The sequence below is a fragment of the Natrix helvetica genome (assembly GCF_964273705.1).
Source record: "Natrix helvetica genome assembly, chromosome: 3".
Classification (NCBI taxonomy): domain Eukaryota; kingdom Metazoa; phylum Chordata; class Lepidosauria; order Squamata; family Natricidae; genus Natrix; species Natrix helvetica.
Window position 1 is genome coordinate 36,732,463 of NC_138549.1, and position 18,431 is coordinate 36,750,893.

The 18,431-nt window shown below is 37.0% G+C and overlaps 2 protein-coding genes across 7 annotated transcripts; one reads left to right on the plus strand and one right to left on the minus strand.

Annotated features, from left to right (window-relative positions):
* The first annotated feature begins 4 nt into the window (after positions 1–4).
* Positions 5–9,455, plus strand: MITD1 (microtubule interacting and trafficking domain containing 1). Of its 4 annotated transcripts, none has more exons than XM_081947318.1 (8): positions 5–288; positions 2,706–2,807; positions 2,895–3,031; positions 3,112–3,198; positions 5,317–5,432; positions 6,269–6,329; positions 6,411–6,535; positions 9,315–9,451. In XM_081947318.1, exons 1-7 carry the CDS (start codon positions 168–170, stop codon positions 6,504–6,506), a joined length of 720 nt encoding a protein of 239 aa, XP_081803444.1. In that variant the 5' UTR covers positions 5–167; the 3' UTR covers positions 6,507–6,535; positions 9,315–9,451. The 4 variants fall into 4 exon arrangements, with proteins under 4 accessions (XP_081803444.1, XP_081803445.1, XP_081803443.1 ...); XM_081947317.1 differs by having other exon boundaries at positions 6–288; positions 9,319–9,455; XM_081947319.1 differs by lacking the exon at positions 6,411–6,535 and having other exon boundaries at positions 9,319–9,426.
* On the minus strand, positions 7,615–18,160 carry LIPT1 (lipoyltransferase 1). 3 transcript variants are annotated; one of them, XM_081947315.1, is made up of 3 exons: positions 18,022–18,116; positions 17,531–17,682; positions 7,615–9,889 (listed from the first exon to the last, which is right to left on the minus strand). In XM_081947315.1, exon 3 carries the CDS (start codon positions 9,662–9,664, stop codon positions 8,546–8,548), a length of 1,119 nt encoding a protein of 372 aa, XP_081803441.1. In that variant the 5' UTR covers positions 9,665–9,889; positions 17,531–17,682; positions 18,022–18,116; the 3' UTR covers positions 7,615–8,545. The 3 variants fall into 3 exon arrangements, with proteins under 3 accessions (XP_081803441.1, XP_081803440.1, XP_081803439.1); XM_081947314.1 differs by having other exon boundaries at positions 17,531–18,160; XM_081947313.1 differs by lacking the exons at positions 17,531–17,682; positions 18,022–18,116 and adding an exon at positions 11,026–11,506.
* Positions 18,161–18,431: the final 271 nt, after the last annotated feature.

An 18,431-nucleotide genomic window follows, 5' to 3' on the forward strand; every position in this document is an offset into this window, starting at 1 on the left:
CTCTTTTCTATTTTGCTTGGCGGGTCGGATGGAGGGCTTGGCTTTTGTAGGTTTACCGCGTTGGGCACGGGCTCTTGCATTTGGGGAAGCGGCGGGGGCGTGGAAGATCCCGGCCCTCGGCAGAGAAAAGTGTCGTGACTCGTGCAGGGCATCGTTGGCTGATTGACATGGAGGATTCGGCGGCGGCGGTGCTGAAGCGGGCGGTGGAACTGGATTCGGCTTCGCGTTTTCAGGAGTCGCTGGTTTGCTACCAGGAAGGGATCGATCTCCTCCTTAATGTGCTGAAAGGTGAGAGTTTCGTCTTCCCACCCCTTCAACCAGGTTTGTTCAGTGCCACATTTCGCCGATCTCAATAAGCCGGAAAAATAAATTTGCTTGCTTTGTGCACAGCCAGAGATGGATTGCATTTGAACGCGAAAATCCTAATTGTAAGGGGTCTTTATCACTGAATGAAGACCTGCATTTGATCTGTTCACCTTGCTTAGTATTTAAAAGTTTGCAGGATTTAATGCAAGAGGTGTACCTTCCCCACCTATAGAACTGGGCTTGATCAAAAATTTTTTTGCCCTGTATTTGTTTAGGAGCCTCTAATTCGGTTACGGTCCACTCCCTGCACCCTGTTTAAGTCATTCTGATTGTAAATTTGTAATATGCTTGTGCTGGGATTGATCCCTTTCCTGATTCTGATTTCGTTAGAAATATTCTGTGTTATTTTGACATGCCCCTGAGTCTGGGATATGTCTGCTCCTGTAATTGTAAATTTTATAAAATATAATGGGAAGTAGCCTGAAAGCGTAATCATTAATTCAAATAAATTCAGGTGGTGTAATTTTTAAGCAGAAATTTCTGCGTGGTGTTCTGTAGGTCCACATTCTGGCGCCAATGAATTTTAGTAACTAAATGAAACCAATGGGGAATGTTTCAAACTGAAGGAACTGCTAAGGAAACAAGTTTCAGAGGTAGAAGGCATTTCTATACTTCTACATTTTGATCTTCTGTTTTCTCAAACTGAGATAATAGCTACAAAATTCTGTCCACCATAGAGGATATACCAATTGCATCCTTTCCTGGAAGAAAACTTACCAATGATAATTGAGATTAGGAACTGTTGCCAAGTGACATCATCGTAAAGAACACCATCATGTAATTGGGCTTATCTGTGATAGAAATTCTAGCACTTCCACTTACTGTCATTAGACAGACCTAGTATGGTCTCAGCATCCTAAGCTCATGCAATTGCCATTTGCAAGCCTATGCCTGTTTCTTTACTGACTGCTTGTTGGAAGCCATCAGTGAGGGTCTCAAATGCTGATCATGTGGCTATGGGATGCTGTAACATTGTAATTGTGAGCTGATTAACAAGTGTCTGAATTGTGCTCATAAGACCATGGGGATGCTACAATGGCTGCAATTACAATGACCTGTCATAGATTCCCCTCATCCAGAACTTGGAACAGTTGAAGAATTGGATATTAAGCGAAGGACTATCTGTATTGTGTTGAAAATGCCATGTGTTATTTGGCTACTACAGCTATTATCTTCATCTATGATTTCCCTTCCCTCTTCTCATGTAAGATCATCTTAGAAAATTTGCATTAAGTTTCCATGGAATCCTACATCCTTACTCTTCCCAATGTGGCTGTTAAATGAAGCATAGGGTGCTTCAGGGGCCCAGGGAAAGCCTAGTACAAGATCTGCCATAGGTCTCCCAAAGACTCCCCTACACCCTGAGGTATCCCATGTTCCACTTTCTAACCTTCAGAGTCCCTGCAGGCCTTGAGCCTGCTTCCCATATCTCTGGGGCCCAGACCCTTCTCATTCAGGGTCATCCATCACGTACTTACCTTTCAAAGAGATCCGTAGGTCAAGTTGGGGGAGCAAAATAAGTTGCTCCATACTGGGCTGTGTGGAACAATTCCAGAGCCAGCTGCCGTTTTCTGAGTAGCTGCAATTCAATCCGCGGTCATACCTCATGGCCTAGCAATGGAATGGTGTTCTTTCTTAACCTGAGCTCTACAGTGCTCCACAACGGGACACTGCAGAGCTTGGGTTAGGGGAGCAGAGCAAGCTGCTTTGTGGATGGGTTGTGCGGTGCAACTCCGAGCAGTCATACGGTAATTCAATGTCACAAAAGATTCCTTCTAAGAACATATATCCCTCTGAAAGAAAAAGCTTGTATTATACATTTTTAGAAAGTATACTAATCACATTATTTTCTTAATTAGATCTCAAAACATGTATTCGTATCCTACTTATGACCATTCATTTAAGCATTTTTAAATGAATCGTCATATGTGGACGACCCCTGTAAAGTTTCAGTGGCCTTGGAAAAAGTGACTTATGACCTGCACTTCCACTTGTGACCATCATATCACACCTGCAGTCACATGATTGCAAATCAGGCACTTGGCAACCGGCTTGTATTTACAGCCAGTTGCAGCTTCCTGTGGTCATGTTATCGCAATTTGCAACTTTTTTTGCCAATGGCAAAAGACATTGAAGCTGGATTTGCTTGATGTTTGTTGTAGAATCATATCCCACTCAACTTAAGACTACAATGACTTACAATGGAAATTTTGGTCCCTATTGTTGTCATAAATCAAGGACTACCTATACTTTCAACTGCCCTGAAAAAATGGGTGGGCGGTTGAAAGTACAGGTATCCTTTTTCCATTTTCCATTTCTTTCATATCTTCTGTTTGCAGCTACAAAAGATGAGAAGAAAAAGGCTTACTACAGAAACAAAATATCAAGTTACATGAACAGAGCGGAAGGAATTAAAAAATGTGTTTTGAAGGAAAAAGAAGGTACGAAGTTATAATGGAAGATCTTTTTAATTTAGCCTTAACTGTAATGAGGTAGGATGCTTAGTGACAGATTGTTCTTGTGTTTAGATGGGAAATGCCACAAACAAATAAAAATTGAAGAGAATAGCAAAGGATTCAGCTATGAAAAACTGTTCCAAGAGTATCTAAATGAAACTGTTACAGAGGTTTGGGTTGAGGATCCTTACATTCGCCAAACTCATCAGGTGAGATAGTGCTGCTGCATTTAATCAAGACATGTTGCCCTTTTCCATCTGAAAAATTAATCTTGTTTAATTTTTTATAGTTATACAACTTCTTAAGATTCTGTGAAATGCTTGTTAAAGGACCATGCAGAATGAAAACTATACACCTTCTTACATCTCATGAAGAAGTAAGTATTTATGACTGCAATTGTATCACAAAATTTAATAAAAATTACTTAAAATATTTAGGATTGCATGAATGTCCTCTTACTTAGTAAGAGTAAATACATTTGCTGAATGGAAGTATTATTGCAATCACCATGATTAGAATACAGAAAAGAATTTTTATTCTGTATATAATCTATTTCTATCACATTTTGGGTCAAAAAGCAATTGATCGAAAAATCATTTTGTGGGTGAAAAAGATTGTGATCACTTGTATTAAAATTAAATACTTGTATTAATAGAGTTAGTTTTGCCTTGGGGAAGAATAGTTTTAAAAATAGCTAAATGTACAAGTGAAACTCAAAAAATTAGAATATCATGCAAAAGTTCATTTATTTCAGTAATGCAACTTAAAAGGTGAAACTAATATATGAGATAAGACTCATTAGATGCAAAGCAAGATAATTCAAGCCGTGATTTGCCATAATTGTGATGATTATGGCGTACAGCTCATGAAAACCCCAAATCCACCATCTCAGAAAATTAGAATATTACATGCAATCAATAAAACAAGGATTGTACATAGAACAATATCGGACCTCTGAAAAGTATAAGCATGCATATGCACTCAGTACTTGGTTTGGGCTCCTTTTGCAGCAATTATTTAATCAATGCAGCGTAGCATGGAAGCTATCAGCCTGTGGCATTGCTGAGGTGTTATGGAAGACCAGGATGCTTCAGTAGCACCAAAAACTGGTTCAATGACCGTGGAATTACTGTGCTTGATTGGCTTCTCCATTCTTCCTCCATACTCTGGGTCCTTGGTTTCCAAATGAGATGCAAAAGTTGCTCTCATCAGAAAAGAGGACTTTGGACCACTGAGCAACAGGACTTTGGACCACTGTGCTTCATTAAGACCAGGGTCAACGCAGCCGTCTACCAGGAGATTTTGGAGCACTTCATGCTTCCTTCTGCAGACAAGCTTTATGGGGATGCTGACTTCATTTTCCAGTTGCCCAACCCAAAAGCACCAAAACCTGGTTAAATGACTGTTGGATTACTGTGCTTGATTGGCCAGCAAACTCGCCTGACTTGAACCCCATAGAGAATCTATGAGGCATTGCCAAGAGAAAGATGAGAAACATGAGGCCGAACAATGCAGAAGAGCTGAAGGCCGCTATTGAAGCATCCTGGTCTTCCATAACACCTTAGCAATGCCACAGGCTGATAGCTTCCATGCCACGCCGCATTGAGGCAGTAATTGCTGCAAAAGGGGCCCAAACCAAGTACTGAGTACATATGCATGCTTATACTTTTCAGAACATATTGTTCTATGTACAATCCTTGTTTTATTGATTGCATGTAATATTCTAATTTTCTGAGATGGCGGATTTGGGGTTTTCATGAGCTGTATGCCATAATCATCACAATTATGACAAGTCATGGCTTGAACTATCTTGCTTTGCATGTAATGAGTCTTATATATTAGTTTCACTTTTAAGCTGCATTACTGAAATAAATGAACTTTTGCACGATATTCTAATTTTTCGAGTTTCACCTGTAGGTATTTTTTTACAGTAAAATATCAATTTTAAATGGATAATTAGAAGAAAATGGAAGATATTGAATCAAATCACTGTTTTTGGCTCAGTATTTTATGTTTCTTGTAGCAGTTTCTCAAAGTTTCTTTCCAATATCTACAGGAAATATCAAGAATTTTGCTAAATACCTTTTGCATACAAGTTTATGTCCTACCGCTAAGATACAGTTTTGCTACCCTTTCTATTGTATTAGTGCTTTACCAATTAAGAATTTATTCTGAAAATCTGTGTTGTATTGTAGGAGATGTCATGAATCGCGGAGGGAAATCTTCCTCTGACGTTTCCACCAGCCTCTGAAGCCTACAGTTCCTACGTTTTTATGTATGGCTTCTGTGTCATGGAATCAGGGTTTTCTTACAAGTCATCTATCATTTACCCAGAAAAATAATTGCTACAGGTTTCTCTTCATTAGATAATTTGTAAGTTTTGGTTGAAAACATAATGTTACGGTGGCCTACATTAATGTAATTAAAAATAATTCTGAATTGACCAAAGGTTTCAATTGTCTATTCAAGTTTAAATTATAAAATGTCTTAACAGGGTCATGGAAAGAATCAACAGATGGGTTCTTTAGAAGAAATACAACAGTCTCTAAGGGATTTCGGCATTACCCTGGATATATCATACTCTTCTTCAATACATGATCGAGAGATTAGGTTGGTGATATATAAAATTACTGTATAGTAAATTTTATACTATATAATGTACTAAATTTCAGTTAATATTGTGCTTTCTAAAATATGGATAGACAGATGTCTAGGATCAGGATATTCAGAAACATTTCCATCATTTCTTACTGTTGATTGAAAGAATCTAAACAAAACATAACGAGCTTACGGATAAAGAATAAATCCTTAACTTCAGCTTTATTTACAAGGATGCCCTAACCCATTTTGAAATATTGGGGCATCCTGGGGGTTGACAGGTAAAAAAACTGCAGAAGTTTGTTTTCTTGTACATAATAGGATTTGCACTATAAATACTGTACTCTTATCTTTTTACTGCCATCTACAGACGGGGCAGTGTTCCATGGTTATTGGCCCTAACCATGTATTTTGTAAATGTTCCTTCCATGGGCAGTAATTCCGTGAGCACCCATGACATGCCCACAAAATTCCAAATGGGTTTACATATTTAAAATGTTTGTGTGCCCTTAACAAATGTGTGGTTGTGGGTGGGTGTCTAATACATGATTATTAAAGGTTTTCAGATCTATCAAAACAAAGACAGATTAAAAGAGAGAGTTATCAGGATGCTGCTTTAATAGTATTTGGCAATCAGTATTCATGTGAAAAAATATTTCTCTCTCCCAATATATATTTATGTGCCTGTGTAAAAAATAGCTGTGCCCAGGATAAGTCAGATTTCCAAAAAAATATCTAATTTTAAAAGGCAATAAAAATACACATATTTTTCCTGAATTATCTGCAAACATACTCTTGCCATTTTTATATTTTTGAATGTTATGTTTCTATATTTTTGTATTTAAAAGATTCAACAATGGATGGATGTTTAAAATCGGAAGAGGCCTTGATTATTTTAAAAAACCACAGGTAAGGGATTTTGTTTTTGTTTTCTTTTTAAAAAAAAAAGAGTTCCTGAATTTTTTGCTAAGAAAAAAACACTTTTTATAGGGTCGTTTTTGCCTTGGATATTGTGATTTTGATTTGAGGCCGTGTCATGAAACTACTGTGGACATCTTTCACAATAACTACACAAAGAAGACATGATTCCTTTTGAAATCACTCCTGTTTTCTAGGTAAAATCCTTGTCAAGTTGTATATTTAATATGCTTTTTTATAAAATAAATTGTTGCTTAAGCAAAAAGATATGTTTATCTCAAGATACCCTTAAAAGAGGCTTCAACTGTTAAATTTTGCTTAAAGGAAAATCACCTTAATCACCTTACCTTAATTAACATCAGGTAAAATATTGGAAGAATATTAAATTAAAGCCAACTACTGAATATATTTTTAAAATGCAATGACTGGAGTCACTACTTCAAACAAATAGCTAAAATAAACCTAGATACGGATACAGGTTCATTCGAAGTCATGACTGAACAAATAGTTTTCTCATAGTTTAGCTGTTGCATTGTCCCCAGTCATGACTGCCATTTGGGTATTTACTTGATGTCCTGCTTGGGATTATGTTGTCTCCGGGACTGTAGTCATGTGATTGTGATTTCCAATGTTCCCTGCCAACTTCCCACAAACAAAAGCTGGGAAAACTGGCTGGAAGTTGCGGTCATGTGAGCTGCTTGTTTAATGATAATTTAATGCAGCCCTGCAAAACTGCTGTCCCACTTTATGACTGCATCACTTAGCAATAGCAATTCCAGCCAATTGCTGTCATAAGCCAAGGACTTTTGAATTTAGCAGTCTAAAAACAGAGCTAGCTGCTATCGCCTCAAGCTATATGAAGCTATTGTATAGAGAAAAAAAAGGTGCCTGCCAAACTTGTTGAACATTAGATGGTGCTGAATGGGGAGGATTTTGGGACAGTTACACAGCAGTCACTTAGGTCACATAGCATGCTGATGTATTTTGAACAATGGAGTCCACCTGCTTTTTGCTTTTTTCAAACTACAAAACCATGCCACTACCACACACACATATGTTCAATCAGCATGGAGGAAAAAGATGCCATGGCCAGCCAGCTATGTATTTTGCTGAGAGCTTAATAGTGAACCACATCCTCTGAACTTTCAAAATATTATACATGCTTGCAATTTACAGCTCATATGTCATCTATGGGTTCTTTAAAGAACTTTTCTAGTCCTGATGTACTATTTCTAAAACCTGCTTTGTAACATGGCCGTGTTGTAATTGGTTTCCCCCCCCCCTCAGAATCTACCCCCGTTTTTATTCCAATAAAATTATTAGGTGATAGTGATATTTTGGAATCAAATAAATGATAAACACCTGATCCAATATGTCATGGAAATTTTAAACAATTTCATTACTTGAAATCTTGTCCTTTTGAATGTTACTGGGTATAGGTGTTTTTTTTAATAATATTGTATTATTAAAGTTATTATTTGTATACCTTGTAGTTTTTTTAATTTATGTCAATAAATTTGGATTAATCAAAAGTAGGAATATAAAACTTGGAATAAAGGCTTGTTTTTAAAAAATGTAGTTTTCACCCGATACAGATCTTCTGTTCTTACTAGAATGGTGAAGTAAGAACTGGTGAAAAGTAATCTAAAAGAAAAGAAGCCAAATGACCTTCACAAGGTTGCTAACATGTTATTTATTTATTAGATTTATTTGCTGTCTATTTCACATTGAGTCAACTCTTATCCAGCACAGAAGACAGGGAGAACAAATAATCTTTTAAATTTTGTTTATTATAACTGGAGTAATGTTTCAATGTCAATTCAAATATGGCTATAATTTGGGTGTTTGGACCAGTAATATATTGAATTTGAAAATGGCTATTAGTTATAGTTTTTCCTCCACATTTTTGCTCACCCAAGTGTATTATTATTCTTATATAATTGCATTCTTGGTTGCAACTCTATAGTAAGTTACTTCAAGTTCCATTAAACTCAGTGGAGTTCACATTTGAGAAGATAGATAAGGACTGCAATATCAATTAACTACTTCCCTTAAGAAAAGAACTTTATATTCAAGTGTTATTTTTGTTCAGTAGTTATTATGTAACATTAAATTTACATTCACTGAACTCTTCTAAAATCATACATGACAATCTTGTATTAGCAAACTACTAATCTGATATCTAAGAATCCAGCTCATCATATAAATTACATTAATGTTATAATCTTCTCACATAAGATATGCAATTTGCTGTGTAATGTAGAATTTGCCCATGTTCTCAGCAAAGCAGTTATCACGGCAGTGCTTTCATTTGGGCAAAACCTGTTGCCAATCAGGCTGTTCCTGAGTTCAACACACACATCCAGTGGCAGCCAGTTCTGAGGGACATCTATTTGGCAAGTTTCAATGTTACCGTTCTTTATATCCATACTTATTTGAATTTCAACATTGGATTCCTCGTGTCCTATATTAAAGGATGTGCTGATTTTGAACTTTGGTGTTTTTCCATATAGCCAATTCCAGGCTTTTAGTTCTATGGCTTTATTGTTAATTCCAGGGAATTCTGTTTCATCGGCTGGATTTATAACATGGATATGGTTTTCAATGTGATGATGTGAAGCGTATTCGCCAGCAATGGCTTCCATAAGCATTTCACAAGTTAATGTGGGATCTTCTTCATAGAGATTTCTCACTAATGCAGGCACACTTGGTGTGGCATTACTTTGGATTCCACTATTAGGAGTCTTTAACGCAGATGTTAGAACCAATTTATCAGTACTGCATAACAAAGTGCAGTGGTGATAAGCAGCTGTTCTTCCTAATTTCGCAGCAGTTCCTGAAATTTTAAAGATTTTGTTTAACAAGAGATCATATCTCTCAGTAGCCTGAACATCTAGCTGGGGTCGCAGGGTCTTCAAAGCTTTAACAACGAGTTTTAAATTTTCAATTCTTTCATATTTTTTTCTGTCGGTGAAGAAAGTCAGATTAATGTTGCCTTTGTCATGGTAAACTGCACCTCCTCCACTTCTTCTTCGAGCAAGCTTTATACCCTTCTGCCTCATGACTCCAAGGTTACATTCCTGCCAGGGATTCTGATGTCGACCAATCACTACAGCAGAAGAATTTCTCCAGAGGAAAAGAACGTGTCTCTTCTCTAAATCCATGTTATCATGGATCCAATCCTCTAATGCTAAATTCTGGTAGACATCCTGAGACAAAGACTGTAGGATAAACCCTCTTTCCTTTGTGCTTTTGAAGCCAGCAGCTGGAACCTTGAGGACACAATATAATGGGAAACATTTCTTCCATGAGAACTGTATTATCATGTTTTAAGGAAATAAAATAATCAAGCATCAAAAGCACTGAAAGTTTTGGCACTATTCAGAATCTTTCAAACCATTGGTTCAATGTGGTGAGCTTTTTTCTTTTCAGAAGCATTGAAAGCAGTTTTAGATTATTTTAATAAAACATTCCTCCTTTTTGGTAGGTAGCTGCAACCGTTAAATCAGTGAATTTGTAAGATACTTCTTGTTCAATCAATTGCCAAAAACCTATTGAAAAAAAATATTGAAGTTATATCTGACATGTCTCAGCAGTACATACACAAATATCTTCCCACATCCTCGGTAGGATTAAAATATTAAAACAGCTACAACAGGATGACCAACAAAAATAAACTAAATCATAGCACAAATGACTAATATCTAGTATAACAATAAAAAATAGAAAGATAAAACAGTAACTGACACAATAGGTAAGCATCATTGAAACATTCTAAAAACCTCAGGTTTTAGTTTGTTTTATTTATAATATTTTTATGGCCATGCATCTGAAAGGCTCAACAACAAATTCATGAAAATAAAGACTAAAATCTGATGCCTCATTTATCCTCCAATAAACTTTAAGAACTTTCTGAAACTCACCCAGGCGGCTAGTTTGATCTTCACAGGAAGATCATTCCCCAACAATGACATTACCTCTGAGAAACAGTGCCTTTCTGCTTCAGTTCTCACCTTTCAAAAGTGTGAGACCCCAAGGAGTTTCTCTTTAGCGTATCAGGCTCTTACAGGCTTGAAAAGGCAGTCCTGATATTGTCACAATATCTTTAAAAGTTACTGATGCAGTTGCTTTGGGGATGATATAGGAAACTATGAGCCTATTTCCTGACAGTTACGGTTCATCATTCAAATCTGGAGATAATTATGTCTGCAGATAGAAATAAGTCACGATACGTTGAGATACGCTGCAACCTAATGAATTCTTAAAGGAACGCCAAATAGAAAATGTTGCTTCCCTAACTCGCTCCATTCGTTTAAAAGTCCCATAATTCACAGTGTATTAAAAGATTGAGCAAAGATAATGGGCACTGTAGTACAAATACGTCTGATGGACAGTTACCGAAGTGGAGGTGGGGGGAAGCTTCGTCAAACAAGCCGAAAGGCAGGAATAACTTGATTGCAACAGTATTCAGCGGAAAACTCTTGGCGAACAATCTTATCATCTAAAAGCGTTTTTTCCCCCATTTACAGGACTGCTGCGCCAGGGCACGACAGAGCGCAGTTTAGGCACCAGAGAAAGCGGGGCTGCAGACCCATGAAGCTGTATAAAGGATATACTTGCAAGTTGCAACGTTCGCCAGACACCCCCATTGTTTTTCGGAGAACAGACGGGCAAACGAAATATTTACCTGCTTCTCTAGACGGATCTTTACTCTATTGCCATTGCTGGAACTTTTTGCCCTCGTTGGAACCGCGCGCGAGATTCAGAGTCAAGACGCTGGCTTCCATTCAGACAAGGATATGCACATTTTTACGTAGAGACAAAGTCATAGAGAACCGTTCGTCCCATTGTTGGTAGAGAACCTCTCATCCCATTGATTGGACTCGAAACATCCCGTTTGCTTAAGACTCTCTCCCCATTCTTGTTTGGCGGCAAGGAGAAAGACCCCTGAAAAAGGATTGCTGTGTTGCGGAAAGAAGAGTAACTGATTTAGAGCTAGCAAAACAACAGCTTTTTAAAGATCACTCTTGAAGAGGATGCGATTATTCCTATCCTTTGCAAACCGAACCGTGGGAGCTGGGTAGATTGACCGGCTACATAGTACTTTACAGAACTATAGCAGATTTCTGTCATTTCTATCGGTAATCCGCTGTTCCAGGATATTAAAAGAAACTCGAAAGTCGACGAGTAGTGTTACTCTTCGTTGTATTTTTCTCAGATAGTGTGCTTTAAGAAGCACTTCCGTGTTTGGATTTACTCTTATCAAAGCCCTTCCGCTCGGGGATAAAATTAGAAAGTGTATTGATTTCCCCTTTCTCTCTCCCATGTATTATGCTCAGGTGGTTTGAACTGGGGTTGTAATTGCAGAAACTTGCTTTCGCTTTTTAAATTGATTACAACACATATTGCAAAAAAAAAAGTTTAAAAGTAAATTCTCAATTTTATAAAACGATACTGTTCGTAAGTAAATACAACCGTGTATAGTAGTGTAGGAAGTTATCACCCAGCCCTCTCCCAGAAAAAATGAAATATCCTAGGAAATATTGAAAAGGCAGAATATTACATTTCCCTGGATGTGAAAAGGGAGAAACATGTTTTAAAGACTGAGTAGCTCCCTACAGCTTCCTGCCCATCCCCCTTTGTCAATGGGCTATTAAGATGCCCAAGCCAGTCCCTTTACATAATAAAGAGTTCTCCCCTTCAACTCCAGAGTGATGGGATTAAGGCATGACTAGCCTTCACCCACTCACTGCATGGCATCTGAGAACTCAACCAAAGCTGCATTCAAAACACAGCCTAGAGTTGCTCCTGCATGGCCCCATGGGAGTCTGACAACCAATCAGAATACAAGATCAAGATCAAAGGCCAGAGAGGGCATAAAACCAGGGACTTTCAGCATCTGAGCCCTTCCTTCTCTTCTTCTCCACCCAACGTTGAAGCATGTGATCACTTTTTCTGTTCAGGACTCAAGCCATGTCATCCTGTCCACCATTAAACCATCTTTCCAAGCAGCCTCCATGTCTCCAGTGTCTTTTTTCCCACTTGGAGCCGAACCCTGAAGGACATTTCTTTCAACAGTAAAATTTACTCAGTTAAATATGTAGATATGCCCCCCTCCCCCTTTAATCCTGTCCGAGATTCTCGGAGACTGCCTGGAGAAGCCCTTGCAGTTTTCTTGGCAAGTTTTTCCCCCCCAGAAATGGTTTCCAATTGCCTCTTTCCTAGGGCTGGGGGAAAAAATCCAGCCCAAGGTTTGTGCCTAAAGCGGAACTAGATTTCAATCTCCCAGTTTCTAGCTTGATGACTTAACCACCCACTAAATTAGCTCTAATATATGCTTTTACTGAATGGCTAAATGCATTTTGAATGTAAGTTCCATTCTCTATACTCCTGGTAAAACTGCTTAATTACAGCCCCATTGGCATCAACAGGATTTGGAAATGCAGAATAACAGAGTTGGAAGGGACCTTAGAGGTCTTCTAGTTCAATTCCTTGCTTAAACAGAAGACCCTATATACCAATTTCAAGCAGATGGCTTATCCAATCTCTTCTTAAAAACCTCCAGTGCTGGAGCATCCACAACTTGGAGGCAAGTTGTTTAATTAATTGTTCTGCCAGGAAATTTCTCCTTAGTTCTGGGTTGCTTCTCTCCTTGATTAGTTTCCGTCCATTGCTTCTTGTCATGCCTTCAGGTGCTTTTGAGAATAGGTTGATGCCCTATTCTTCGGGGTAGCCCCTTAGGTATTGGAATACTGATATCATTTTACATATCACTCAAGAATGACATTATACCCTAGATTGTCAATATATTTGTAGCAATGAATGGAAGTACAAAACAATGTATGCCACACAATGAATACACCAATAAAAACAAAAGCCAAATGACCCTGCAGATTTCAAGAAAAGCAGACAATAGAGTACATGAAGTTGGTTAGCTAATATAAAGATGTATAATGGAGATATCAAAATATGAGATTTACTTTTCTTGAATTGACATGCCAGAATGGAACGAACATGTTAAAGCTAACAGGTGTCCAAAACTCCATTATGGGGAACCTGGACAGTGAACTGAAAGAATTGAAGATAGAGCTGGAATCAAAATATTTTCTATTCTTTTATTTTTACATTAATTTTTTTAAATATAAACTTTTACATTACATATCTTGGTACTTCGATTATAGTAGGATATAAATGTAATAAATACAAAGGGAGTCAAAACTATTTGAGATAGTCCACTTTGTTAGCAGATATGAAATGACACCGCTTTGTTAATGGAAAATAATGGAGATAGAAGAATTCATTAGCAAAGCTATATAAAAATTAAAACTCAGATTAATGCAAAATATCGAGACAAAGATACGGTAACAGTAATCAAAATGCTTAGTTTTATTGGACTTAGAAATAATTACAATAAAATAACAATAAAATTAAACTTGTATACTGCTCGGTTCCCAACAAATCTGGGCAGCTCATGACAATCAAAGAAATTGCAGTGAATCAATAAAAATAGAAGTCTGATAAGTCAGATGGATGGAATGTTGAAAAAAATAAATTAATTCAAATAAGTAATTTCAATTTTAGAAAACATAGAATAGAAGGGATATTTCTAAGACAACAAAGATCAGAAAGGCAAAAGCAATGATTTTGAGTATCAAAGAGTGGAGTATTGTGAATGAACAAAAATGGAAAACATTGTTATTAATTCTGAGATATTAAAAGTATCACATAGCCATCAGAAGTTTGAAACAAGTTGATGAGATCTATGTTGGGTTGGAGGACTGAATAAATACCCGCTAAATTTGATAATCTACACTTAAAAATAGTAACATTTAGACTGATTTATAATAAACTTGAAGTTTGGGAAGGAATCCATGGATGAAAGGGAGAAGCAGCTCTGAACAATATGATTATAAAAACCCAATATGACTGAAAAATAAATGAATGAACTAAGATTTGCAACAAATGTCAAAAATATTTTTTTTAAAGTTTCAAAGGGGTTTTAAAAAAACCAGAAGCATAAAAGACAAATAATACAAATTAAAATAGGCAAGAAAATGGCAAGAGAACACCTGTCCACTCTAGACAAATTCAAATCACAGGACCAAATGGATTATATTCCAGAGTTCTGAAGGAGTTGGCAGATATGATCTTGAAACCATTTAACCATATCTTTCAAAGATACTGGATCAATTGGCTTGATACCAATACTTGGGAAGGTCCTGGAAAAGATAATCAAGCAACAGATCTGCTATCAACTATAAGTAAGCAAAGTTATAACCAGAAGCCAATATGGGTTTGTCAAAACGGATTATGCCAAACAAATCTTATTTCATTCTTTGAAAAAGTGACTAAATTAGTGGACCAATGAAATGCTATGGATATAGTATCATAGGTTTCAGTAAGACATTTGACAAAGTAGACTACAATTTACTTCTTTGTAAGTTAGAAAAATGTGAAAAATTCAGATAAATCATAACTGCCATTCAATGTGTCCTTAATGGAATTACACCTACTTGGAGGGAAGTAAGAAGTGGGGTATTCCAAGGTTCTGTCTTAGGCCCAGTACTCTTCAATATCTTCATAAATGATTTAGATGAGGGAATAGAATAGGCATTCATCAAATTTGCAGACACCAAGCTGGCAGGAATAGCCAATACCCCAGAAGATAGGCTCAAGATCCAGAAGGATCTTGCAGTTTTGAACACTGGGACCTATCTCACAAAATGAAATTCAATGGAGAGAAAAGTTTTTATACTTTGGCAAGAAAAAAACAAATGTACAGATACAGAATAGGTGAAACCTGGCCCAGTAATAGTAATTGTGAGAGGGATCTTGGGGTCTTAGTGGACAATTACTTAAATATGAGCCAGCAGTTTACTGCAGCTGCCAAAACAGCCAATGCAATCCTAGGCTGCATTAATAGAGGGATCGAATCAAGATCACATGACATGTTCGTACTGCTTTATAATGTCTTGCTAAGACCACATTTGGAATACCGCATCCAAGTGATACTTTTGGTTACCAAAATATTAAAAAGTGCTGTACCTTATAATTCTTGATGAATGTATCTTTCCTTTTATGTACACTGGGAGCATATGCACCAAGACAAATTCCTTGTGTGCCCAATCACACTTGGCCAATAAAGAATTGAACTGAATTCTATGCTATTCTATAAGATGCTGAGACTCTAGAATGAGTGCAGAAAAGAGCAACTAAGATGATTGGGGGGTGGGTGGGGGGTGGAGACTAAAATATATGAAGAACAGTTTCAAGAATTAGGTATATCTAGTGAAAAGAAGTGACATGATAGCGGTGTTCCAAAATTTGAGGGGCTGCCACAAAGGAGGAATCAACTTATATTGGAAATCTTCTAGTCCAATTGCCTGCTCAAGCACCCTACCATTTCAGACAAATGGCTGTCCAGTCTCTTCTTAAAACCTCCTCTGATGGAGCACCCACAACTTCTGACAGCAAGCCAAAGCACCAGAAAGCAAGACAATGGATGGAAACTAAGGACATAACCAACCTAGAATTAAGAAGCAATTTTCTGACAGTGAGAACAATTAACCAGTGGAGTGGATTGTTGTCAGAAGTAATGGGTGCTCCATCAGTGGAGGTTTTTAAGAAGATATTTGTCTGAAATGGTAGGGTCTCCTGCTTGAGCAGGTGATTGGACTAGAATTGGACTAGAAGACCTCCAAGATCCCTTCCAACACTGTTATTCTCAAGTTCTGTAATTGCATGATTTAATGAATCTTCAATTATTGTATGGTAATACTTTCAACATAATGATGGGCATAAGATAGCTATATCTAAGAAATAAAATATGAAAATACCTCAAGATCTGATCTAAGTTCTGCAATTCCTATTAACTTCTTCTCCTCCAGCATCAAGGAGGAGAGGAGACAGCAATTAAGAAAATTATATTGCTAAATTGCTGCTACTGGTGATAAATTTTATAAAATAATGTACATATCTACAATCATACAGTATATTCAATCAAGTATATCTAATGTTTGTGACATATTGTCACAAACAATATGCCCAAAGCAACATCATGAAGAATATGCCCAAGCAACATCATGAATAAATTCTGTCCTGTATGGAAGAAGGCATTACTGTAGCTCCAACTATGCATAAATAAATGGTAAAATATAAAGATTTTATTTTAACAAAGATATTATCCTGAAATTCAAAGTCAATGAGGATGTTCTTCAGTAAGGCTGTATATAAACCTTATATAGGAAAAATGTATATATCAGAATAATTAAAGGAATGCCAAAATATTTCATTCCAATTAATATTTTGGCAATAGAAAAAAATAAAAATTAAAGTCTCTTTTCTTTTAAAATAAAAATATATTAATTCTGTTCTAAGTATCACCCAGCATAATTTATTTTCTGAGAACATTTATACATTATGATATATAAAGTCTCTTCTTTCCAACAGATCTCACTACACCCATACTTTCTGACTTGTTTGCTGAGATTAGTGAACTAGAAAACGTTCCTCTCCTAACAAGCCAAATTATGGTTTATCAATATCAGAATAAGTCTTGGGTTTGTATACTTGTCTTCCCTGGCACAACCACAAAGGAATTAGTACATCATCAATAAACTAAAACGTCTAATTTCACGTTTGGTTATCTATACTTGGAGAACATGAAAAAGCTTAAGTTTGCACACATGCAAATTTACTGGTGTCTTTTATGTTTACACATATGTACAGGTATAAATCAGCTCAGAAACCATGGCTTGATTAAGGATAGAAGATGATCATCTATATTACATAAAATAAGTTGCTAAATGTTGATCAATGCGCATACCAAGCTATTCAAGAGATTCCACTCGCTGAATTTTACCATGTAAAACAATGTATAATTGCATATAATTACAAATTTATCATATAAAATGTTGAATAAACATAACTTTAATGTATCACTTAATATAGAATACAAATTAAGGAGTCTGGGGTTTTTTTTGTCACTACCCACACAATATCTCAGTTTGAGGCAATAAATTGTAATTTAGACATGACTGGAAGCCATGTTAGGATTACTAGATGGATATTATTTTAAATTTCTACATCTATAGGGGGGAAACAACCCAGATTGTTACATAGGTGGCATCTAATCACTCCACCACCACCCTTTTCACCTAGAAGTATTCTTAAAAAGAGTGCTCATTACAAACCTGTGATAAGCATCCTGGAACTGCTAGCTAATGCTGCCCCTCTTTCATTTCCATTTTATTTTTGAAGGGATTGACGCCAGTAACAAGAGTCCCCAATGAGCTTGTTTCTTCAAGGTAGATTCCTATTGGCTGGTGGCTTGCCAAGCAATCTCCTGGCTACAAATTCCCTCTGTTAAAACATACTTTTAGGTAAGCCTAGCTCCCTCCCATTCCTCCCTTCAACCAACTATGGAGAGTCCTCTAATTCAAAGAAGCACTTCATATTTTTTAGCAAATGGAAGTAAATGTCTTCTTTGGAACATTCCCAAATGTTGCCACCTCAGTTACAATCGCTCAATATTAGTAACTCATTCCTTTCTCTAGGATGGGTACTTCCATTTCAACACCCATTGCTTTCTAGGCAGATGGGTACACTTTTTTATTCCTTACCTGTTTTGTGTATACTTGTGCATATTTTTGGGCCACTCTCCTCCTTTCTCGTATCAACCTACCTCACGTTGTTGTTGTTGTGGGGAAAATAGGAAAGAGTACTGGTTTGGTTTGCCCGCCTTTCGCCATTCTAGTCATCCCCATTAATCGTTCTTAGTTTTCTCTTTCCCTAAGCACTCCGTATATTTTCAAATGGCCATCACGGTCCTTGGTAACTTCGTAATAATAATCATAAATTAAAAATAAATTAATAAATCCTAGGTTCTTGGGAAGAACTCGATGCGCATAAAGGCCAACCCCAGCTAAAGAACTGGCACCTGCGCTGCCCATTGTTGTGTATATAATAGAAATAATCACTGATCTCTGCCGCCAGGACCTTCCACCCATCCAAGGGCTGTTAACAGTTGACCAAGGAATGCGCATCCGACTGGGCGCCCAATGGAATTTTGGGGATCTCCCTCTCGGACCGCCC